Below are 26474 nucleotides of genomic sequence, written 5' to 3'. Positions count from 1 at the left end.
GTATTGAGTACAAAAGTTTCTCAGTGAGATGCTAGCATCAGTAAGGTAAGTCCAAGAACTACATCTTTGCTTAATGAAAACATACCCAGACTGTTAGCTTAACTTTTTAAAGGCTTTAATGCTTCTCTGATTATGCTGAGTGAATACTTGCAGTTCTTCACATGAGAGCCAGTTCATGTATTTTTTTGATTACAGAAATATTTTGTCTATATGACAGTGTGATAACATTAAACAACCCCTACACCTTTGGCCCTTGCACATGCAAGCTATCCAGCAGTTCATAGCCATCTTTTTTTTATAATCTACCTGCACTGCTGTAATCTACCTTCATACTTCATGTTTCTTACCCTTGAAGTCAAAAGAATCACATACATTGAGCCCCAAATCATATTTGCTATACCCATCTCCAATTTGCTTCACAAAACACTTTGTAAGTCAAAGTGTTTTGGGGTTGTTTGTGAAACCAAAATATTATTTTCCACCTCAGCCCCCTTCTCTTTCTCATTGAAGGATAAGCTGCACAAAGGATCTTGACATTCTCTCCCACCTTTCCCCATCTGTCTGAGTACTTTTATATCCACACCTAATGTGACTAATAACCCACAACGCATAATCACATGCTAGCATCTACCATTGAGCAGCTATGCATTAAGATAATCACATCTCATTTCATTACATGATACCATTAAAGAAAAGCACTCTCTCTGCATTAATGGATTTTTGTAAAATTCTAGGAGTTTTTGAGCAATATTTTTTGATGAGACTACAGTTCCTTTCATAACTTACAAGTCTTTATTATTTTAAAGCAGCACAGGTCATAGTACAAGTGGGTTGTATCTTTTCTATGTGAAATTAAGAAAACTAATCTTCAGATGGAAGAGCCTGAGTTATGAAGATAAAGCAGTTTATTGGTAGGCTGCAAGGAAAAGCAGGTTTGCTAAATAGCAATTCAGTCCAGCCCTTGCTTTTAAGTAAGTGACTGCTGGTTTGCATGGTATGGTATGTTTGAGTGCAAGGAATATACATCCCAGTCATCAGTGAATACACAACTTCTGGAAAAAAAGCATTTCTATCCCATGGAGAAACAGTGGTGGGCTGCTAGAGTTCCCAATGATTTTTATTAGTGCAGATTCCCACAGTAGCAGCCTTTTTAACAAAAGTAAGAAAAAAAATCACAGTACTATGATAGGAAATAAAGAAATTCAGTGCTGTTAGTTTGAATAGGTAAAAGCTATTCAAAATAGCTCATGACATGCTTTCCTTGCAAGACTTCTGCAACTGTAATCCAAGAGATTACAGATTGCAAAGAAAAGACTAATTCAAGGATCTGCAGTAGACAAAGTATATCCTTCTGCATAGAAAATATTAATGTTGCAATATTTCTGATACTGTTGCTAAAATAATTGATCAGGCATAAGGTAATTTCTGCAAAATCTGTTTAACGTTTAAGCAGGTACCATGCAACACCTACCTTTTGATGATGCTAAGACCTGATTAAACACAATCCATAAAAATGCAATAGTTGCTTGGCAGCAGCAATCATTATGAAGATTAGCATTTCATTGTGTACACAGGTATCCCAAGAACTGACCCTTATCTTATCTCCATTCATGAAAGTTTATAGTGGCTTACTGTACATTAACTAGAACTTTCTGGAGAGGTACCATGACTGAATCAAAATGCTGATGCTAGGGCAGCAAGAAACACTGCTTTATGAAGTGGCTCATATGGGTATAAATATGCTTATGTGCTTGACCGCTGATGGCATGGTCTTTGTCAGTATACCACTGTGGGGAAGAAAAATACAGAGGACTAATTAGTTCTAGCTACATCAACTAAATAATACACTCAAACATAACAGACATAAAAACATGTGCAGCCATTTAAAATCATCTGAGCATGAGATTGATTCAGTATGGAGGCAAAGACATGGTGGTAGGTGTGATACTTTTGTCCCTGCTTTCCTTGGGGGATATATCATCCAGTCACGCTGAAAGTACAAAATCAGTATGTGGCTTGTCCACATGGAGAGCAGAGACAACTCCTCAGTTTAGAGTGGTGCCTGATCTCTGCACCCTGTAAGCCTTTCAAGTTTCGCTGAAGGGCAACCATGCACTGGTGCACTTCACTTCCTCCCACACTTTGTCCATTTCAGCACTGCTTTTCAATGACAGAGAGAAGGTAGGAAAGGAAGAGCTTACACCTTAGTCTGAGAGTTTCTCTGTACAGCATAGGAAGGGGCAAGTAACTACTTAACACCAAACATAATGGATAGTTTATCTTGGACTTAAGCTGGAGTTAACCTTCCCTTAACGTTCCTATCTGGAAGAAACTGTTAATTGGACTTCGGGTATATGCATAGATTGAGACAGGCTTGGCTGTTTGTCTAAGAACACCAAAAAATGAACAAAATGAAAGATTAGGTAAACTGAGTCAAATACAAGAATGTGTTGCTTTACGTTTTTTTAGTACAGAAGATTCATGTCTGCTTCATGTTAAAATTTCAGTTAATGAACATGAAATGCAAGTATGTGAACTTTCATTCATTTACACCTAACAAGAAGAAGGTTTTGTTATTATTTTCATAATACAAACCCATGATAAACAAAACAGAACCATACCATTGCTTGAAAATCAACTTCAGCATCAACAAGAGCTTTGGAAATCTGTGCTGCTTGCTGAAAGTGAACATTATCTGAAAAGTGAAAAAGTGAAAAAAGTAAACAAAATATTGCTTCTGTACTACTACTCTGGGGGAAAGGTAAAGCAAGGACCACGGTAGACTCCCTAGCACAGCTGACTGAAACACAAATTAGTTGCAGAAAGCAGTATTATTTTATTGACGTAAATGTAACAGCCTTGCCCCTTCATGCTTTTGTTTTGTCAGTAGTAGAATTGTGAACCTGTCTGTAATACTAAAATGTCTAATTAACTGCAACTCACCATCTGCTGTTCCATGAATAAGAAGATAGTCAACTTCCTTGAATTTTTCAGCTCTGGCCATTACTGTTGAACTCTGAAATAAAATTAAAGAAAAAAAAGGTGCTATTTATTAGAAGATGATTTGCTACCACCTGATTTTGATTCCTGTTGACACAGTCTGGGGTCCTTCAGATAACAACAGCCACTCTTGCTCCCTTCCATGCCCTCCATCCCCAAACAGAATGCTGTGGGAGGTAGGAACACTGCTCACACTCAAACCATTCTGCACCGGTCTGCACTGACTACCAAGGGTTATGTCTGCAAAATAAGAGGCAATTCCAGAGGGGAAGAGTTTTGTGAGACACACATTTAATGCATTGCTAACATGTTGTTAGCCTGCATCACACCACTTGACACAGGCTTTCTGTGCGACTGCAAAGTTAAAATACGTTGCCATGGCAACAGTGCACCCTATGATAGCAAGGCATAGATACTGTGGAGACTACATGTGTTACCCTCCCCACCAAAATGTACACTAGCTTACCTGTAGGTAATTCAACAGAGACAGTATTTTATCAGCTTCAAGTAAAAATGGCCAACAGAAGTTTAAAATTATGCTTTCCCTGCTGCATGATAAAGAAGTGCTTGAAGGAAAAAACCTACTAGACTGAATCTATAAATAGAAATCAAGCTGCATTTGGAAATTGAAACAATACAGAGATTAAAACAATAATTAATGAAAATTAAGCAAGAAACTTGAAGCACAGTGACAACATAATTCTCTAGAACATACTAACCCTGACTTGCTACTGTGACTGGTACTAATGAATGAGGAAAGGAAGGAGTGCAGGTAACACCTTTAATTTGGGCAAGGGAATGGAATAGTGCTCTGATATGAGAGTGGGAAGGGACAAAAGATTTTTTGGGCTTGGTAAGCCTATACAGCTTAATAGGCAAAAAGCATCTTAAATTAGGTTTCCTTCTATTAGCAAATTACAAGAGTTCTCCACCAAAAATGACTGAATCACTACAGAAATATTTCTCTGTATTACAGCAACTAAAAAGGTACTGTGGCAAGAAAAAAAATAGTAAAAATTAGGAACAGAAGAATATACTGTTTTACTTCCCCACCTCGTACTGAGGCTGTATCCTTGCACAAGAATTTGCAAAGAAAAAATCATTTACCCCAAAAAAATCAAATACTTCACCAAGACACAGAAGTGTTCTAATTTCCTTACGTCTCTTATACTCTCATGAATCTTTAAAGCAAGCATAAATATTAAATTCCTTTTGTCATGGCAAAATACCATACCACAATCCTCTCATAAGCAGAATGAGTTCTTTATAGCTTTTCAACCAAATTAAAAGAAAAAACCCCACAAAGTCAGCAGAGGGAGAAAAACACACTCTAAACCATAACACTGCAATTGTCCTCTTTTGGTAGTTACAGGTTGTAGAGAACTAAAAATATTGTCTAATGTATGGAAATCCATGCACACTTGAAGCATGACACCATTCATTGAAATGAAGTGGTATACTGGAGTAAACAGTTACAAGAGTGTCAAAATCTGGAGAGAGCACTTTGATTCAGTGAGGAGTACAGCAGTACAGCAGCCAACCAAAACAATGATTCAGAAAATAATGGCCTGATGATAGTTAAAAAAAGTCAGAAAAAACCTTTTGAGTGAATCATTTTACACATGTGAAGAGGGAAAAGTGATCACATTTATAAGCTTTCTTCCAGCAAATCAGTGTTGTTTTAAGGGAGAGCAAACCTTTTGTGATTGCTTCTGAGTAATCTTCAAAAGCAGTTTTAGAAAAAAAGATGTCACTATTGACAAGTGTTAAAGGGAATAAAGCTATTTGTAAAATGCTTCAGAAAGAGGAAACATACAAATGAGATACTTTCTTGGGGTTTTTAATCACTTGCAAGTGATATCTCACTTTGGTACCCATAATCAACATGAAGAGTCCTTCCCCTAAAACATGCCTTAAGGACACTACTTATGCCAAAAAAGGACATTGCAAGATAGAAAGCAATCTCAAGCTAGGCACAGTTACAGCAAAAAGTAACAGCTACAGCAGCTGAACAAACCTCAAACGGACAGCAAATAAATACAAAGTTAATTTACTCCTTCCGTTTCATAGTTAAAGAGCCAGGAAAAAAGGTTCTGAAAAGGTACCATGTACAGACACTGAGAATTAGGCCCTGCTGAGCATAACTGGCTTTTATAAAGATCACACAGCAGTCAACATTTTATCAGCACTCCACAAACAAGTTAAGGTTTGGCTGAAACTGAAGGTCTCTCTCCCTTTAGCATATTCTCAGATAATAGAACAAATGTCAAATCAGTACAAGATGGCATATTTACAAAATTGTACCCTGTTTTGCATAACCTAATGATGCAGCAGTTCTTAAGGACTGAACATTTCAAATCTGCTAGAAAAAGATTGCCAAATCTATGACTGTTTCAAATACTTGCCAAAAGCATATCAAATTCAGAGTGAACTGCAAAATAATCTCCTCACAAGTTGAACAGTCTCTTCATTATGCTTTACATGGCTACTGCACCTGACCTCTAGAGTCTGCCCGTTTAGTCTCATAGTCTTACATCAGGGACATTTTCTTCCCAGGCAGACAGTTTCTCTGCCATTCGGTCTAGGATCCCTACAAAATTCTGTTGGGTGCTACACCCATGCTTGCTCCTTTCTTAATAGTTCAGAACTCCCATAAAAATTCCCTGATCACAATTGGCTCATTTAAGAGAAGTGTGAGTCATCCCTCAGACCTGACTCTTGAAAAAGAGTATTTAACATCTCAGATTCTCTTCATTCAATAAATATGGAACTTAGTGTCACAGGCAGCGTGTACCCCTCTTACCATCATTAGTTTCTTAAGACTCTATGTTCGCAGCCATTAACAACACTGCACATTATGAAGGCACCTAGCAGCATGCATCTTCTCAAAGCAGGTGCATACTGAGTCTCTTTTAAATTAGGGCATGCAGTGCAGAGTTTATGCAACTGTTCAGTTTTCAAACCAGCTTTATAGTGGATGCAGTAAGATAGAGAAGATGATACAGCATGCAAACCTGACAGTACAAAGCTTAACAGTTCACAAATGCTTTAACAGCTTCAGCTAGGAAAGCTTTCAATACATGTTTTGCATTTACTTGCTAAAAACTAGTTAGTTCAGAAAACAGCTCTTCAGCAACAAGGGGCCAGGAGGCTGGCTATTGGGACTGGGATATTGAACAAAGGGGCTGTAAGCCAAGAACATGCTGGGCTGAAGTCAGAAAGGGTCTTCAGCAACAACAAAATCCCATAACCTTCTTTTGATGCTGTGTGAAAAGCAACGAACACTTCTTGTGTTACCCCATCCCTCCAGGTTTATATGGAAAAGTAAATTTCACTTAACATTATTTGGGGCTTTTAAAAACAAATGAGGACTTAAGTTACATTTTCCTATATCTAGAAGTAGCAGTGAAGTGTGACGAGCTGATCTGTGCAATTACCCCTCCTCCATCTAGCCACCATTCTCCCCAATTAGTCCTCTGAGTAACACATTTGAAACCTTTAGCTCTTTGGTACTGGCAGTTTCAACGTGGCCATTGCCAGCAATGGATACTATGCCAAGAAAATCCGACTCCTGGCTTGAAAGGATTAAACAGTCCTCTGTTGCCATCTGTGCCGTGAAGCTGGTGAATGACTTTGTGCACCCAGAGCGCTAACGTTCGTTCTGCACAACGACAGTAACTTCTATTTACACTGCTACCTCACAGACCTCCTACTGTTCCACTGCCTTAGAGAAACACATTTGGAAAAGGCAGGCAGGGGGCCGGGTGCAGGCTGCTGGTCAGGCACTGGCAGGCCCCAGCAGCTCACTGATTAGAGGAGCCAGGTGCTGTACCAAGTCTTCCAGCGGTTGCTACCTGCCATTGTCCTCAATTATGCCAGAATGTTACAATAGCAGCTAACAAATCTAGATTACTGTAGTGATACGTCAAAAGAGATGCTGCAGTCAACAGATGTATGTAATTACATGTTTCACTTTACTTTTACATCAGTATAACAACCCTGACCCTTCTCTCCCCCATGATGTTTTAATGCATCAAGACACAATCACTGCTAAACTGTCTTCTAGCCTGTTTACCAAACAGAGAATGCCCCAGCTCTCATCCTCTAACACTCATGTTTGCTTCCAGAATCACCACGGCCATACACCTCTTTAAAACATCCCGATAATCAGAGCACAAAGTACCTGCAGATCCCTGACAGTTATCCAATAGCCACTGATTCCTACCTAGAACAAAACCTTAGAGAAGGCTTGGGCTCCTCTGTCCTACACCCTACACTTGTGACTGAAAAAAAGCCCTTGAGGCAATGAAAAGCACACAAAAGAGCAAGTCAAACAATTCACTGTGCCATAATGAGGCCACACGTTCTACACTTCTTTTTCCAGGTGTTCTAATGAGAGCAAATTCCTCACTTCTGGGTAAACAGTAGGTTTAGACCAAATCTTGGCCACCCTTCATTTGTGGAGATGGGGCTAAAATGCCAACCCCAACACTGCTGGCTCTATCCTGGTCTGCAGCTTGTTTCATATGACCATAACAGACAGACTTGCCTACCGATCAAATTTTCCTAAAGTTTAGGAGATTTTGTTTTCCCAGAAAAAAGTCTACAGATTCCTAAAGCAAGAAAGTTCACCACCTCCCCACCCCCCCCAATTTAAAAAAATTACACTTCAGAAAGAACTGAGGTATGTTTGTTTTGGTGGAAATGCTGTTTAAGATAAAGCATACTTTGCCCACAAGCATACTCAATTTTAGAATGAATTTCTTTCATGGTGATTTTAAAATAAAACAGTTTTTACAGCTTGTCTTACTGTCTGTAAAGTAGCCAAGTGGAATGGAGCATAAAAAACCCCCACAAACATCAATAAAGGCAAAACAAACAATAAAAACCCCACCCCAAAACCCAACACACCAAACAGCAGAAAACCTACACCACACAGCAAAGAGCAACTGCCTCAAGAAATCCAAACACACGAGACTACATCCTCTAAAAACACAGTTACAGCTGGAAAGAAGAATTTCTTCCCATGGAGAAGGAACTAGACTATGAAGAAAACCAGAGTGGTTTAGAAAAGAAACAACACATTTCAGAAAAATAAAATAAAGAATATTTTTCTTACATTATAGTTGTTCAGATTATCACTTGCTGTGGGAAGGCCCATGTATCGCTCTGTGTATATCGAATCTGTAATGAAAAAAAGGACAACAAAAACCCATCAGAATCTGCTACTTAATTTCCAGTCTGTCTACCACCAATTTTATCCACTTAATAAAAATGCATACTGGAAATAAAATAATTTAAAAAAAGGTAAAAGGATAAACCCAGGTTTTCCACAATGCAGCATGTAGGTAACCATCATTATTCAGAATATTTAATCTTCTTGTTGCCATGGACACCTGAATGCTGAATATTAATAAAGTACTTTGTGCCAATGTTACCTTATTGTTATTCTTTCCGTAATCCTAAGAAAATTACTGAAAATCTTGCAACAAATGACTAGCATTTGAAAAAAATAATCTTAGATATTATCTAAATGTTCACTACTACAAAACTAGAAAATGTAGCAGTAGATTGGGACTCAGCTTGGCTTTGTTATATACAGTAAAATTAAGTGTCTGATTTTCCACAGATTTTTCAGCATTGTATTACATGACCTTTTGCAGATCTGTTGCTTTATTTTAAGCCATAAAAATCAACACTCTATTTGCCATATTCTACTGTCCTTTTGACTTCTCATCAGAATTTTTGCACTGTTTTGTTTTTTTTTTTTTTATGCTGAATATGAATGCCTCCATGATCCTGTCCTTTATGTAATCAACCAAAAGTGGAATTTTAGAGATCTTGATTGTCATTAAAAAAAAATTATCTTTGCTGCCATGCTGTAATATTCATGTCCAAAACATTATGGAAACATCAGCATGTCCTCAATGGACTACTGCTAATAGCTGGTAGTATGACCTGATCTGTTGAATTAGCCAGAACACAAAATATGCTATTACACAGCCTCTCTGCTAGTTGCAGAATGATAAATTATGCCTTCTTTAACAGAGGTTCACCAGGAAAAGCTTTTCCTTAAATGTTTTTGTAAAATTCCAAACCAGAAAAATGTCACAATGTGGTGACATTGTACAAGCACTTACTATATTTTTAACTATATATGATTTTTTTTTCATCTGGGGGAGGGCCCCTGTAACTGTATTTATAGCCTCGTGCAACTACAATATACTATAAGCTCAAAGCACATGCAGATTTATCCACTTGTTCAGATTTTCTTCATATCGAGCTATTCTTAAGAGTAATTGTATTTAAAAAAATCCAAATTTTACACTCAAAACAAAACGCAATTTAAATCCTATTCTGCTACTGTAAAAAAGCAAAGTCTTAACAGCGATGGATTTCTGACATGCAATACCGGTCTCAGAACATGTGGCAACTTTGGAATGCAAACACAGACACATTACAGTAATACTACAAATATTAAAACAATTTAGCCTTCATTAAAGATTAAAGAGACTACCTGGAACTGTGCATCTGATTTTTGAAAATGAAAAATAATACTTAGGGAATTGGTTTAATTCCAAAATGCAGTACCCGTGAGTTCATAAAAACAGACCAAGTGTCATTTATATGGCATCTAGTAGATAAAGTTCTGTGCTATGAATCAACACTTTGCAGCATGTGCACTGCAAGACATATGGGAATCCTTGTAACAAGGAAGCCATCACATACCATAATATTGCCAACGTGACACAGGGGCAACCGCTATTCCACACTTGAACACGCCGCTTCCAGAGCCAAGCACCATGGAGGTCACATATCCCCCATAAGACTGAGAAGAAAACATTGCTGTTATTTTAGTCGGAAAGAAAAAGGATGGGGCCCATCTGCTAAACAGTTCATCAGACATTTATAGGCTCAGTGTTTCTCATATTAATGAACTCCATTCTGAATTTGGGTCAGATCTCACCCAGCCTGCTCAGTCGGGGAAACGGGCACCAAACAGCGCATGGCAGCTGTGGCGCTGATGAATGAGAGAAACTTGCTGGGGGAAAAGGGTGCAAACGCTGCTGAACTGTGACTCAGCTGAGGATGACAGTGTTTGGTAGCACCATAGGCACCAGTGAAAGACAGGAAGCAAGACACTGCTGAACCGCTGTGTCCCCCTCCACGCTGGGGGAGTGGGTGGAAGCAGATCTTGGGCCCACAATGTGCCTGGTGAGTAGCTGCACCAGGGCATCCAAAAATTTACAACTCCCTCAGAGCAGGCTAACCCTCCTCCAAAGTGTCAAAGAGCAAGACTGTGACTGAGGAGTGAAGAATCATCTGCAGCGTCTGTGGGAGGAACTGTGCTGCAACACACTCTTTGCTAGGCACAGAAAATTCACTCACAGTCTAGCCTGATGCACAGATGAGTAAGTATCTGATAAACTTGAGCATCTAGACAGCAAGATACCTAAACAGTGTCACTGACTGCCCAAATGATTGCCCTTACTATAGTTGGAAGGGATTATTTAGGAAAATGTGCCCACCCACATTCAAAAAGAAGAGCAATTTTTGCATCTCATTCCTGCCTTGAAACCAGATTATATGCAAATGGCACTGTATCCAATGTTTGTTCCAACTTCAATACTTGGGTCATCCCACTGAGAGGGAAGACAAGTGCACACACTTAGTAATTAAACCCATGTATAAATATCACAGCATCACAGAACTGTAGGGGCTGGAAGAGACCTCTGGAGTATCTTTTTAGTGGTGTCCAGTGATAGGACAAGGAACAATGGGTACAAGCTAGAACACAGGGGATTCCACCTCAATACAAGGAGATACTTCTTTATGGTATGTAAGAGTGATGAAGCACCAGAACAGGCTGCCCAGAGAGGCTCTGGAGTCTCCTTCTCTAGAGACTTTCAAAACCAGCCTCGATGCATTCCTGCGTGGCCTGCTTTGGCAGGAGGTTGGACTGGATCATCTCTGGAGGTCTCTTCCAACCCCTCACATTCTGTGATACTACTCTTGACTTCACAGAATATAGAGATATTTACTCCCACAAGAAAACCTACTAAAAGCACCATCACCATCTTGTCAACAATCAGTTTAGTCACTGGTGCCTGTCACCAGCAGTGACCAAATTTCAGCTAGTAATTTAATTCAAGACCCTGCATGCAATCCTGCCTATAGTTAAACACAGGATGGTTAAACAGAGCATGTAAGAGTATTCCCTGTGACACTAGAAAAAGCAGTAAAGCAGCAGATTGGGACAGAGAAATGTTCAAAGCTTGAACCAGATACCACTAACACTTAGGTAGGTACACTAAGCCTTGAAGCTGTGGGGTATGTATATGCTATTAACCACTCCCTCTCTTGTGAAAGGTTTCAAAGATACATCAAGTCAGAGAAATCTGGTCTCTGGCTGGAAGCACTGCTGAAATAAAACACAGCCAAGCAGAACAAAAAGTAGGTTAGATATTTTCCATCTATTAGTAAAAAATACAACTTTGCCATGCAGCTGGTTCACTTTTTTTTTTTTAATGTAAAATTACAAGTCATCTAACTCATAGAAAGAGACACTAGTGAATATATACTTGCATTATTTATTTAAAAAAAAATTGGTTCATCTTGTACACAGGAACTTGGCAGTATCCCTATAAACTATTTTTAATCCTTCTAGTAGTCCTAATTTTGGTTTCAAAGGCTCCTGAATGCTTGCAAAGGGACAGTGTATACAGGCACTTGCATGATGTAGTTCACCTGTTAGGTCGTTGAACTGTGCCATGACCCCAGAGGTGCCTCACACCAAGTGCTCCAGCAGCTCACACACACAGCAGTACAACAAATAGTTGTTGCAATTAAATGAAAAGCCAGCCAAACTTGAGTACTTACCCAGCCCCAGATAGCTATTCTGTCCTTATCAACAAAGCTCATTTCAGAAAACTTTCTAAAAGTAAACAGAATAATTAAATGCTTAAGGTATTGCAGGTATCTGCAGCATATATAGATGTGCCTGTGTGCTACCATGTGTGCAGCTTTCTATTTTACAAATAAACTTTCCTCCTTCCAACAGGGTGCCCACAAATGGAAACATACAATGTATCACAGGCACATGTGTTTCTGAACATAAGAAATTCAGAAAAACATCTGCATGTGAACAAAAAAACCAACCTGGATGCCCTGGAAAAGCCTTCAAACCACAGTAAGGTAGAGGCTAATACCTGTAAATCCAGTCAAGGTTAAAAAAAAAATAAAATTAACTGCTCTTTGTTTAAACCCCTTAAAATTTCAGAAAGCAAACCCTGTTAAGATCACTTGTTTGGGATTCTGGGAGATTCATAGTGACATCATTCAGTTTAGTGAGGTTTTACAAGCATAAATCAAGTAATGAATGTAAACTCTGCTGTAAAGCTGAGTAGTTGACACAAATAACTCCATCAACAGAAAGGTAAAATAATCTTGGAGTAAAATTTCCAGCTCAAAGTTCCTTGGTAGCTCAGTAGATGTCCCATTAGTACTCCTAATGTGACAGATACAAGCTCTATAAAACCAGTGCTATGGTACATTTGTATTCCAGCATTAGCTCCTCTCTTAAACATAAAATGATGGTTGGCCCATAAATGACACACTTCAGCACACAAAATTAATATTGAATTTAGTTATGTTTTTGCCAGTCATTTCAAGATGACTGTTCAAAATTTTCACCCTTTTCTCCCCCCTACACAATAAGCACAGAAGAGAAAGAGCAGGTGTTGACATTTCACTGTAGCTCACCTGGCTGCTGTTATCTGATCTTCCACTTCATATGTTCCCAGCCTTCGGTTTATTGCATGCATAATTTCATCCCCTTGATATCCACTTCCTCTGCCATCAAAGCTAGCCACAATAACCTGCTCAGTGCTAGCAAGGTAAGTAGCCCAGTTGATCTGGAAGGTACTATCTACTTTCTGACTACAGGGTCCCGCATACCTGAGGGAAAAATGCCACAGAATTCAGGCATTTACTTTCCATATATTCTCACGTCAGGCATTTGAAATACAATGGTTGCTGATAATTTCCAACCACCAAATAAGGGTAAACCTTCAAATAAAACTGAGCAAACAGGAAAAGCATTGCCGACTGACTGCAAGCTGCTGCTTTGCCTGGACAGTAAAAGCAACATGCTTTCGTAACATGGCAGCTGTCAAGGAGGCAAGCAGACTGGATTTTGGTTTAGTGCTTCTTATAGTAAGAAACTTTATTTTGACTTTAAGTACCTTATCAGAAACCCAAACCAAATTCTGACTTTCAAAGTGATGCTTTTTAACCATTTCTGTTCCATTTACCTGTAATTTATTTGGTTAAAGTCTGAAATTAACAAATAGCATTCATTTAGAAAAATACCTGCATTTGGAAAACAATTTGCACTTTTAGTGTCTCATCAGTGTTCTCTACAGTCTAAACTACTTTTTTTTTTCAGCAAAATAAATGTAATTACAACTTTTTTACTTCGAAATACTCTGAAGCACTTGAGCAGTATGAAATCACACTCTGAGTGCCTGGATGGTAAAAATCTGCTTGAAGTACACATCTCTAGCTACTGTTCAAGAGAGTGAAAAACAGAAGAGTGTCTCTTATGGCTCTACAACCCAATTCTTCCCAGTTTTAAAAGCTAAGAAAAATCTGTAAGGAATTCTCTGTATCAAGTCTTTTTTTCTATGTGGTGACACTTTCAGAGGAATTTCTGCTATCAAAATTAAGCAGGCCCAGGTAAGTAAGTAAAAATAGAATCAAACCCAAAATAAGTCTTAAGAAGCAAAGAGCACTGACTGCTTGTTAAGACAATCATCCAATACCAAAAAGTGTTACAGTGCTACCAAACTACATCATATAAAGATGCATTAACAGCAAGTTTCCTTACAGATTCAGCTTTTCATATAAATGGGAAAAGGTTAACATTTCTACTTTAATGAATAGCTAAATTTCAGTGAATTTCCAGTTAGAAGAAAACATATCAACACAAACAGAAGTGCCTGAGGAAAAATGGACTGAACAGCACATGCTCATGGTGCTGAGTTTATGGAAAAATAGCAAATGCAATCCTGACCACAGAATGCAGTTTGCCAACACCAGTTGACAGTCAAATATCAGGGAAAATGCAACTCACACTCACTACTTCAGCATTAGGAAATATGGCTTAGCCAAAGTTTCATTCTGGAATGTAATTTCATTGAATATTATTCGAACTTTTAAAGAGCAGAGAAGGAGGTAAGCTAATGCTAACATCTTCACTTTTAAGTCAGACACAGAATGTATCTGGCTTACTGCCACCAACAAAATATATGCTTGTTAAGCATTACATCATCTACGGTACAGGAATCTACCATGAATTTGTATACACTTCATCTTTTTTCATGCTCTCTTAAAACTACTTCAAGAAGCAATTAGAAAACAGCAGTTTTGTGTTTTCTGATCTCACTAGAAGCATTTGCAGTAGATGAAAGTGATTATTTACATGACATTGACATATAACTTGAAGACTTACACATCAAGGAGCAGAGGGTACTTCTTTGATCGATCAAAATGAGGAGGCAGTATCATTTGATACCACAGGTCTAAAAGTGAAAGGAATTTAACTTGGGTCAGTTCTCCAGTGACATAATTTGATATGCATTGCAATTCATACAAGAGTACAGTTGCATCAGCCCCTAAAAACTAAGAAGTAGTTGCATATGAACTGCCCTAATACATCAGCAAATTAGCAGAAAGTCTGAACTGGAATGTCTACAATAATAAAACTCAGGGACTCCACATGCTGTCTTGTAATATTATTCTCTGCTATAAGCTTAGATGTAAAACTTGATAAATCTCTATGGTGGTAAATCTGACAAAGTCTCAGAAAAGTTTCTCTAGCCAAATTTGTCTCCCTGCACTGAAAACACATTTTAAGCATCTTGAACCTGCCAGATAGGCTCTGCATGACCATTTAGTAAAGCATCCCAGGAACATATTCAATTATCTGTGATTTCTCAAGGAACACTGATTTTGGTTCCATCCACGTTATTCTTTCCACCCAAGTTAACTGAACATTTTAATTGCACAACATCCGACTTTTGCAAGCTGACTGGCTCCTGAATTTTAGAAGAACTGATGTTGCAAAGGACACATGAAGCAATACCGACAAGAATGCACTGCAGGAATACTCAAGAGTGAGTCCTACAGAAACGTGTCCAGATATGAATATGCAAGACATTAAACCACTGAAAAATCAATAATCTAAATTTCACATACAAAAAGAGTAATTTTTTTACTTTGTTGTGTACTCCATAGTCACAGGAGTGAATTTCTTCTCTGATAACATACAAAGATTTGTGTAAAAACTTGGAACTTGAAGTCAAACCACAGAAATGCATTTATTTATCTTATTCGTGGCATTAAAAATAGATTCCCCTTACCCAAAAGCTTTTACCCTGAAGAGATGGAGTAGTAAGAACAAAAGAGGAATAAAAAAAATGAAGATACAACTGATAGCCCGAAGAACATCTTTAAACCTCCATCTTGCCTGGAAGTTTTCATCTTTAGCCCTAGTAAAATTGTGTCAGAAATAAAAGATAGAAAACACAAGGATAATGAGAATTATTATATAAATAAGGTAACAGTAGAAAGAGGAAGGTATCAAAAAGAACAGTCAACAACATCTGACAGAACTCAATACAGTTTCTTAAATCTAATTCCATTAAGAATACTCTTGATTTCATCAAGAGAAAGTTTGGCATGAAAAGGTAGTATTAAAGGCTGGAGCAAGAACAATTAGACAGGTATCAGGCCTCCCACTGACAGTTTTTCTGATGCTCCTCAGCCTAGGAGCACAGCAAGCAAGCTCCTGTACCCAGACATGCAAATTCAGGCAAGCATCATTAGGCAAGGCATTAGTCATTCATATTCCAGCATTTTGTTCCAGTCTGCATTCATACGTTTACATAGTCTTGAGGGTGAACATGCTTTTAAGAATGTGACTGTTTAGTCCAAATATCCCCTACACAAAATCAAAGGCAAACTTCTTGAAAAGTAGCCTAAATGATTTTGCAATTTTTCCCACTTAGATTCTGTGGTTTTGTAATAAAAACTTCTCCACCATCCCAACCTCCTAGCAAAACCCAAAGGGACTTGCATCTGTAAATTAAGATCTAATTGAATTTATGATTTAATGTGAATTCAGTAATGCTCACAAGCTTTCTACCCTACCCTTGTTCCTCTTAATTATTTATTTAAAGCTGGTGTTAGGGACTTCTGTTTTTCAGGCAATTATCAAGAGAAAAAACATAGTTAAGCCACTTCATGATGAAAATATCAAGATATCACACTAAGAAAAAAAAAAACATATTTTAGATAATTTCATGGTTTTAGACAAAAAAAATACCACACATTGTGTTTGAAAGTCCAAATAACCACACATATTAAGTGCAGAATAATTTCACTAGCCCCACTATACCCATTTTTTTCTGTCATACTTTTCTGAAGACCTTGCAGCACTTAGTGAAAGAGGGAGAGAAACGTAAAATGTATTTTTGAACGTACCATATCCAGCTACACTAATGAAGTCAACTATTTTTGAAGGCATCTGAATATCCTTCAATTCATTTTCCAGTTTAGTATTATTTTCCAAGTACCTGAGGACTGACAGAGTTAACAAAAATCAAAGATTAAATACATTATTTTCAAATGCACTGTTCTTAATTATGAGCCACTTTAAAAATTCAGTCTGAGATGATGGCAATCTACATTGCAGTCTTAGTTTACTGCAGTTTGTTTTCTCTCTCTGATTCAATGTTTACGATATAGTTTTCCGTCAGTACTTTAGTAACCAGAAAGCTGCTTTCCCTGTTTTTCATCTAAATGCAATTTCAGAAAAGCTGAACAATTATCCTGTAAATAAGTTATACATTACTCACTGTTTTCTAGCACAATGTAAAACATTAAATAAACTAACAATAAATGTATGCCACGCTATATAATTTATTCCTCTAGTTAAATATACTAATTATCTGAAACAAAATCTCATCTTTGTAACTGACATTGTAATTATTATACTAAGCAACGAGAACAAAATTAAAGTAAGTTTAGAGTGCACTTTTCTAGTTCAACACAAATTATATTTTAAGACAGTCCTATACCTTGATCATCACTGCTTCTGTGCAGAGTAGACATGGGCAGTCCAGGACCTGTTGACAGAGCACAGAACCTTCATGTTTTCATGCTGTTGCAAAACACGGCCTTCATAAAGTAATTGGAAGTGGGTGAGTCATAAAAGCTCAGAAGTCATTTCCCCCTAGTCTGCACAAGCTGAAATTTATTAAATAGGGCTCAAACTCCAGCCACAAGACCTTGTTAAATATTCAGACTGTCTCACAGATGAACCATGTGACTGTGAGGTAACTTAAGAATTAATTAGCAAAGCCTGCCCGTTGGTTGTGGATCATGGTTTGGAAATCAGTAAGCCTTGTCTTGAAGACCACAGCAGTCTTCTTCAAACAACTGTTACAACGTGACAGAAAATTCCCTCTACTGTCCTTTAGCTCATAGATCAAGTAAAATTTTGGCACCTTAAACAGCATACATAGCAATTTGAGGAAAATTTTATAGCAGGTTTTTTTTCTTACCCCTTGATTCATTTATCCTTTGCACTATCTAGCACAAGCACTTACAGATCAGAGACAAACTGCAGTACCACTGCTTAACTCATGATAAATATTTCAGGATTTTTTTGAACAGTACTCTTAATTTTCCCATTCTATCTATATTGTCACATATACACCAGTTCTCTTTACCCAGCCTATGGCTCCCAGAGCTTCCAAGTACCTTCTACAGACAGAGCTTCCCATGGAGCACTTGAGGAGATGCACAGTGGACAGGAGTGTTTTGCAACCCTCTTGGGTCCACTGATGACTTGAACTATCAAATTTTATCCTTGTAATTTTTGTCAAGGTGCTTTAGCACCTAGGAGGGAATATGTTTTTCTGCTGCCAATCCATTTTTCCAACAGTATCAACACATGGTGTTGTTATGCAGTGCATATCAAGATCTTGACAAAATGAACTTTCGCACCCGACGAATCAGTGAGTCATGTCTATGTCAATTATTCCAGATATACTCACCACGGCAGTCTAGCTGGTAATACTGCGCATCTTTGCTGAAGGACACAGAATAATACTGGCATCTTTCTTGATTCAGATCACAGCTAACACATTTAATAGAATTTGGACTGCTTTCCAAGAGCACTCTGCAAAATAGATGAGCTTCATCTCAGAGATGAAAGACTATCTAAGCTATGCTAAACAAATGTGTGCTTTTAAAATAAGATGACCAAATGAAATATGCTAAAACTCAGGAATAATGCTTTAAAAATTAGAGAAAATAGACTTTAGAGTTCCATTAATATTGGAATCATGTAATAGCATCAATTATAATCACAGAACAAAAGCCTGATAGGTTTTCTTTAGGGGTTTGTTGCTTGAGGATTGGTTCTTTTCATAATTGCCCTTTATTAGCTAAATGTACAGAAAAAAATTTAGTTATTTTAAAGTTTACATTCTTACCCTGATTTTAATTCAATATCTTATATTGGATACCACATCAGACTGTGAGCATGCCAATCTTTTATTCTGTGATGCCTTTTTTTTTTAAATTACTTTTTTCATTAACAAATATTTTATTAATACAGCAAGAAAAAAGTTCTTACTTGTAAAGATTTCTTCCTCCTGGCTTTCCATCCTTTTCATTACTAATGTAGTATCTATAAAAGCAAAACATATTGATTACATTACAGTAGTTAAAGGTTTATCTTACATGTTTACATCATATTTTTAATGAGTTAAATGACACCTTCTCCCTGTTCTTCCTCTTTGCTTGATTAGACCCTTGTTAGAATCAATAGCTTAATTACAATACTTACAAAAAGCTATTAGTTACAGCTTCTATGCTGATTACTTCCCATCTTCCTGCAGTAATAGAAATTGGAGCCTGGAGAAGAAAGGTGAAAGGCAAAGTGAAAAGCAGAATGTGAAGCTCGTCAATCACTAGAAGAAACACCAGTCAGCAGTGACTGTCCTACACCTTATTGCTTACCTGTGAGCCATTTATGTGATGGATGTGTTTGTAACCTTCTTTATTGCTGAATACTTTGTAGTAGGTAGCATTGTCAGGTGCAAAGAGAGGGACAGATGGCTGGAACTTGAACATAAGAGATGTCTATTAAACCAAACAACAAAACTCCAAAACCAAAATGATAAATTTAGGTTTTGATATCTCTAAACAGCATCACGGAACATACTGCAAACAGTTTTGTCTACTGACTGCTAAGACAGAACCTTCAGCCATTATGCCAAAAGTAAACATACTTAAAATATTTTCTTGCTCCTTAAGCAGCAGAATTTCACTAGTGTTAGCCCTTGTAATGATCGGTGTTCCTTCCTACCTAACTTGAAGTCCTATAGGTGTTCATTTCCTGCCATTTTAGGAAACAAAATGTGCCTCTACTTTTAAAAGTTACCGTTTCATTCTGTCCCATGCCAACATACAGCTGTAACCTACACCAATGTAAACACTGCAGATGTGTTTCCCTTGAATTTCCAATTTTTAAAACATGTATTTGTGAACAAATTCCTTGAACTCTTTTCTAGCTTGACACAGAAAAATTTCCTCCTTTCCCTAAAGAAAACAGAATCACAGAATCATTCAGGTTGGGAAAGACCCTCGTGATCACCAAGTCCAACTGATAACTCTACTCTACAAGGTTCGCCCCTAAACTACATCACCAAGCATCACATCCAAACGACCTTTAAACACATCCAAGGTTGGTGACTCAACCACCTCCCTGGGCAGCCCATTCCAATGCCTGACCACTCTTTGCATGAAAAAACATTTCCTAATGTCCAGAAAACTAGCTGCTTTCCACAGGGAAATTTTACTATCAAGTAGATGATTAAAAAATGTGAAAGAACGCAAACTGGGATTTTATTTTCATGAAGGAACTATCCATTTGTCAACTGGGGATAACAGAAATGAATGGATTCCTTCTCTTTACTGTCATTTGGATGTGCTCCCCATGGCAGAGAAAAACAGAGGAATGAAATCAATCCAAATGAAACAGAAGTTATTTCCATGCTAAATGTTGCAAACAATGCAATTACCTGTGAGATGCTATACCCAGTTTTTAAATGGAAAGTGAAACAGAAAGACAAAGTGACTTGCCCCAGGTCACCCAGTAAGCCATGACAGAACTTGAGTCTTCCTAGCTCAAGTGCTCCAGAGAATCTCTCCTTTTTCCCTAGCAGTATTTTTACAAAAGAATAACCTGGCAAATATTTTGCTAGCTTCTCCCTTATCACATCTTGCTTTTTCAAAGTGTGACTTGCCTCACTGGCAAGCTCTAACTTAGCTCATGACCTGAGAGCCTTATGCGGTAACACAGGCTGTTCTAAGCATTCTTAGGTTAAGCATAATTTCATCTCTATTAAAAAAAAAAAAAAAAACACAAAAAACCCACACCAAAACACAAACCCAGAATACTATAGATATACACAGAGAGAACTATATGTCCATCTATTTTACAGACATACATAATTTACTCAAGTTGGTACATATCCTTATGTGAATTGTATATATCTTTTCTATCCCTTCTTCAACCCTCCCTACTTTCTACTCCCTTCTCAAATCCAAGAATCCTTCAGGAAGATTATTTTTCTTCCAACAGCTCCTAAGATGTGGGTTGTCTCTTTAAAAGAAACAAAAAAACCAACAACCTAGTTTAATGGCACAGACTTGCATTTTGCCCTCTCATTTTGCACAACTGTTTACAAAGTCTGCAGCTTGATCATCACATTGTCTAATTGTGAAGCCTTTGCTGCAGAGAAGCAAAATGTGTCAGCGTTAAGGCCTTCCTTTCCATATCAAATTTGACAGCAGGTGGGTTGATCTCTCATCTTCATACTGCGGATGATTTCATCCCTGCTGTTGCCTCCCTCTTTGCATTTCTTTAAACTTTCATTTTTGACTTCAAAAGTGAATTAGTGACTAAAGCATAATCAGTGTGTGGAAAATGCGGGAGTGGAAAGTGTACTCTGTGTTCTCATCAAAAGCTCTGAAACTCATTTCTCCCTCCAAGTCTGAACTTTTGCATCTCTGCTTCACTTCCCCCAGATCTTCTGTGTAGTTCATTAGGTGCCTACTCTACACCATGCACAAAAGGACTGAGAGGCAGCTTGGAAAGCATCATCCAGACAGTGGCGACTGGTTTGGCAGATGCGTACGAAAATTTTTAATCTGGTCAGCTATCTTGTCCCCAGTTCTCTCCAATGGATTGGGGGTGGGGAGGAGGGAAATAAATCAATAAAACCCCTCAAGTTGAGCCGGGATTGGTTTGTTGCAATCTGAAACACTAAAAATTACTCGTCCTCTACACCTTTCTTCCAATACAACTCAAAGGTTACAGGATATATTTCTTAATACATTTTATCCCCTAGATTATTCTGTAGATGGCAGGAAGACTGGAGTGCAGCCAAGCCAGCATGGCTGTCAACTCCCCTAGAACAAAGAGAATTCTGAATCCTGGCTTCTGCACACCCTTACCTAACACTGCTGAGGAAGCAGGTCAAAATTAAAAGGAGCCTGGAAGGAGTACGCTGCTTTTTGGCAAGCTGAACATGATGGATGGGTTACGGAGGATGCAGTTACAGCTCCAGCCCATGCTGTGCTGTCAGCCCAGCCTCAGAGTTCAGAGCCCCAAACCCACACAAAAGCTCAAAGCCAGGAGCAAGGTGGCACAGCAGCTCCATTTGAATGCTTTTTTCCTACACGTGTAAAATGCAACAAGTGAATGGACCAGACCTGCACACAAGAGGCAATTTAACCAGCAAAAGGCTTATATGACATTTTCTTAATAATCAGTTCTGCATAGCATGTAGCAGTTTTAGAAATTGAACACTCACTCTGCCAATCCAGCCAGTTGTACTTTGTTCTGTAAATTGTTTCTCCTAAGAAAAAAAAAACAACACAAATATTTTGTCAACAATTATGTTTATTTTACTTCAGGCTATTTCTCTAGGGAGATAAATACACAGGGATATTCTATTCCTTTCTAGTTTCATCTGTCAAGCATTGTGACTCTCCCATCTCTTTTTTTCTTACCTGTGGACATAACCAGTTTCCAGTAGCATTTTCAAAGTCACAAACTGTGAGGACTGAAAAGTTCTGAATTCTTCTGAGCCACTGCAGACAGATCCTGTCATCTGTGACCCATGTTACAACACTCAAGTAATGATCTCTGAAAACAGCAACAGCATTAGATACTTAAAATCCTCTCTGTAATAGCATACTATACAACAGCATTCAGCATTTCATTGAACGAGACTCATCTGGCTATTTTCATTTCAATCTAGACTTCAACAATAAACAATGAAGCAAACTTAATTGAGGCATTTTTTTTGTCAGTCATTTTTGCTACTAGTAGATGCCTTAGTTATCTTCATTCATACAATAAAGAATTAGATGATTTGTACATACTCACTTCCATAGAGAATTCAATTAAATTGTAACAGCCAGATCACTATCCTCTAATACATACAGTAATAGCTACTCCAGACAGTTCATAAATCTTGTACTGTGTGCATTTAAAGGAAATTTTTCTGAATATTAAGTTATATGGGTCTTAGGATCTTGGAATTTTATTCTTAGCCGCATGAAGTTGGTTGCTTGTAAGCACTCCCAGTGAGACTTATCTTTGTTCAATTTAGTACTTATTTCCATTAGTTAGAATGGAGAGATCATACCAGGAACAGATACTACTGTTTGAATATTTTACTTTCATCTTCAGAATATCAACTAGTTTACATGAAAAACTGGGGTATCTGAAAAATCTATTAATATTCCTGTGTATTAATGTGAAGCACCACATAAATTTTAGTAGTTTTATTTACCATTACGATCTGTTAGATGCACTTGCAGTTCTTATTTTAGATCTCTCCTATCCCCTAGAAGCTTTATGCACTAAAATAAAACAAACCTCCCCTCCAAGGCAAGCATACATTTTTAACTGGAATTTGCACATTTGACTTAGTTCCAAGTTCATGTTCCCTTTTCCCCAAAGTTAGTTAACAAAAAATGCGTGGGAAGTTTTGTGATGAAAGCGAGTATCTTCATGATCATTGCAGGAGGGGTGAGAGGAAAAGAAGGGAAGAAAAATGAAAAAGGAACCACTACAAATAAAGCAGATGGATCAAAAACATATGCTTAATGGTTACCAACTACTTCCAGGTTGATTTCTATATTGCAGTCTAGAAATCACATTTGAAAAAGGTGTATTTTAGCATTCATATTTGACTAGAAGTTGGTAGGTCATTTAACTGCTACTCTCCCTGGCTTCAAACAGTATTTCTTAGACCAGTAATATTATAAAAGCACCTTGCAGGAGCTTGTGTGGAAAAAAAAAAAATAGAGAAACTGCCATTGTTTATGTAACTATAATAGTTGGTTCCCTTACTTTGTAAAAGGGGAATTAGCCTCTCATTTTTGTTCCTTTAATATGAGGGAAGTCAACAATTCTGGAGACATCATCCATCAGACAAAGCGAACAGTACAAGGAAAATCCCAAAATGTTTTTATTTATTATGCTCTTACTATTATAAATATTTTAAAGTTATTATAGTGACTAAGAATGCACCTTCAAGTTTTCAGCAACCCATTAAATGTTAGCTAAGCTGCAAATAACTCCAGCATAGAATACAGCAGTTTTGCACTGCCCTTCCTCATTTGCTGCTGAGAAGGAATATTCCTGGAATTCCCTAATTTGAAGGCAACTTATTTTTAGGACAGGTTATTTAAGATGATAAGCATCCATTGCCTTCATCTTCCTGCTAGCCAACAGGAACTGCCTGTATCCACGATGCATAACATGGTCTTTAAATACTGTATGAATTTCATGCTGATCATTCATGCAAAAAGTGCCAGGTTTCATCTACCATCTTATGTGGCAAAGCAATGCCATTCCAGGTTTTGGCAGCTTTCCTTGCCAAATAATAAAACTTTTCCTCTGAAACAGAAGGGTGTTGTGCCCCCGTGTGCAACAAGCTCCAGATAGTGCTGCAACAGGCAATCATTTGCAGGGACACTGCCCCTCAAAATGCCTACCCAGGTGGGTGAGGTGAGGTATGCCACCAATTCAAATTTCATTTTACTCGGAATTTAGCTCCAAGTAAGTACAGTATAAATATACATACTGTGCAAACATTCATTACTTTGTGCTTCAAGGAGCAAAGCCACCCTACAGCAACACTGCACATCATTATCGTCTGCCTTTTCCTACTCATGTACTTTTGCTCTTGCAAAATCCCCTCAGTCTTGTTCTGAGTCACCCCAACGTTTGCAGGACAGATCAGTCGTTGGGGGAAAGCAAAAATTTCAATCCTTGCACTCTGCTCATCATTCAAGACCTGCCTGACTTTGTATTAATCCCAGACGTTACACAGTGTTACATTCAATTAAAAATGAATCAACTGCATGTAAAAAAGCTGAAAGGTAGATGGTGGTTATTCTCCTCCAGGTCACACACAGCAACGGTAAAACGTAACTCTTAAGACAGCACAGATCTTAACCAGAACTGACCAAGATATACAGGGCTTTTAATTCCAAGCCAGTGAAATTGCAGAGAAAAAACAGCACACATCATCTATATAACATCTAGATATTGCAGTGTTACTGTAGAGAAAGGAGAATGGAAGATAGACTGAAAAACCTCGCCTACTTCAGTTCACAAAGTTATTTACACTGTGGTGAGGACTGAAATGGGATAGCACTGATAATCCAGTTATAGCTTTTTGGCTACCATATACAAAAGCTGGTCTCATGCACTAGCTAACAGACCTCTTGTTTTTTCTGAAGTTTATCAGTATAATCTGTGCTTCCATACCCATCACATTTGTATGTGCAAATCTCTACAGTACTGTTATAACGAAAAAAAAACAACCTCCAGCATCTGGGATACGAAATTCTGTGTGCATGCATTTTTCATCAATCTAGCTGCTCTTCAGAAAATACATGTATATCATGTTGTGCATTTCAAGTGGCATTTTGAGAAATATAATTTTCCATTTACTGTAAAGGGTGATGGTTTTCACCATGTTTTCAAATAAAACAAACATTTGAAGTATAAATATGAAGACAACCATGATCCATAATATCTTGCCTTAACAAGGAGTCTGTTTCCAATGAAATCAAATCTTCAGTTACCATTAAAGGTTCTGATTAGGTTTTGTTCTGGCTTTTTGTTCTCTTCCCCCTTTCCCCTGTGAACTGGAATACATATAATTTGATTATACCAAAACTTGTTCATATTAAAGTTGTACTGTGAAATGACTTCACCATAGTTAGACTCCACTGAATGTGATGAGCCAAGAACTTGTCACATTCTGAATATAACATACATGGAATATGCTATCTATATATAATCACTAGGAGGATAATCTCTGTGCAGATTTTCTCTGGTAGATCTTGTTGCTACCAGAGCTACATGAGTGGGGAATACTGCCATATACACTGAATACAGGGTGGTCACACACAAAAGCTCCTCCTCTCCTGCCAACAGAAACAAGCAAGCATGTAACCGAATTTCTTACCCTGATATTATTTCTTCAGGTGGAAAAATCTCAGTAGAGGTGAAATTAGGAGACAATCTAGTATCCACAATAAACAACTGCACAGTTGGATTTGTAGCTCCTGCCTAAAAACAAACATTTTTCATTGTACTTTTGAAGAGAGAATATTCTTAGTGAAATAAGTGTTTGAAATTACAGCTGAAGAAATTACTACAGTCAGGTACAATTAGCCTACTTCAAACATGCCAAAAGCCAAGTTCCTAAATGCAGTTCTTAAGACCGACAAATAAAGTCTACTTTGTTTTGGATTTGTTATTTTTAATTTTTTTTTATATTAAATTCTTAGCTGTTTCTAGGTACAAAAGATGGCTATATTTGGAATAATTTTTAACCATATAGGGCTTGCTGTAACCACAGCAGTATTTGACCATATCTTGTCCTACATGCGACACATGGTACCTAAAAATTTGTCCAGTCTATTGCTAACAGACAGAAAAGTGCTTCTTCAGGGGAACTGATGCCTTACATTAAGTGATCATGTAATAGCTGCCTATATCACAATCAAAGCCGTGACTGCAGCACATAAACCCCAATATTTTTAATGTAGTGCTACTGATGGCAATACAACTGTCAATCAAGACTTCTCTAGTAGACAGCTAGCCAAGTCCTCTTCATAACTCTTAGGCAGCTATAGCTGACCCATCTCAAGAAGTCAGTAATATTCTGAACAAAATGGGTTTCTAGTAAAAGATGTAATATAAATCGTCAGTTTATTGCACACCTATGTTTTCTTCACTAGAGCCACACTCAGGGCAGAGCATCAGTGACCCATCTGGGGGAGGCCTCCAAGGGAACAGGCAA

At 37.8% G+C, this 26474-nt stretch overlaps 1 protein-coding gene across 1 annotated transcript in view; it reads right to left on the bottom strand.

Annotated features, from left to right (window-relative positions):
- Positions 1-1688: 1688 nt before the first annotated feature.
- The window catches only part of DPP4 (dipeptidyl peptidase 4), a 41383-nt gene continuing 16597 nt past the window's right edge, over positions 1689-26474 (bottom strand). Inside the window, exons 10-26 of the mRNA XM_054381231.1 lie at positions 25635-25738; positions 22153-22288; positions 21954-21998; positions 19093-19197; positions 18920-18987; positions 18707-18760; positions 18123-18247; positions 17142-17189; positions 16546-16644; positions 14513-14582; positions 12763-12957; positions 11881-11935; positions 9730-9829; positions 8120-8184; positions 2944-3016; positions 2622-2695; positions 1689-1787 (exon numbers count right to left, since the gene is read on the bottom strand). Of these exons, the coding sequence (XP_054237206.1) occupies positions 1689-1787; positions 2622-2695; positions 2944-3016; positions 8120-8184; positions 9730-9829; positions 11881-11935; positions 12763-12957; positions 14513-14582; positions 16546-16644; positions 17142-17189; positions 18123-18247; positions 18707-18760; positions 18920-18987; positions 19093-19197; positions 21954-21998; positions 22153-22288; positions 25635-25738 (1515 nt within the window). The remainder of the gene's footprint in view (positions 1788-2621; positions 2696-2943; positions 3017-8119; positions 8185-9729; positions 9830-11880; positions 11936-12762; positions 12958-14512; positions 14583-16545; positions 16645-17141; positions 17190-18122; positions 18248-18706; positions 18761-18919; positions 18988-19092; positions 19198-21953; positions 21999-22152; positions 22289-25634; positions 25739-26474) is intronic.

Source organism: Indicator indicator, chromosome 5 (assembly GCF_027791375.1).
Source record: "Indicator indicator isolate 239-I01 chromosome 5, UM_Iind_1.1, whole genome shotgun sequence".
Classification (NCBI taxonomy): Eukaryota; Metazoa; Chordata; class Aves; order Piciformes; family Indicatoridae; genus Indicator; species Indicator indicator.
The sequence above is the reverse complement of the archived record's forward strand: the minus strand, read 5'-3'. Positions and strand labels throughout refer to the sequence as shown.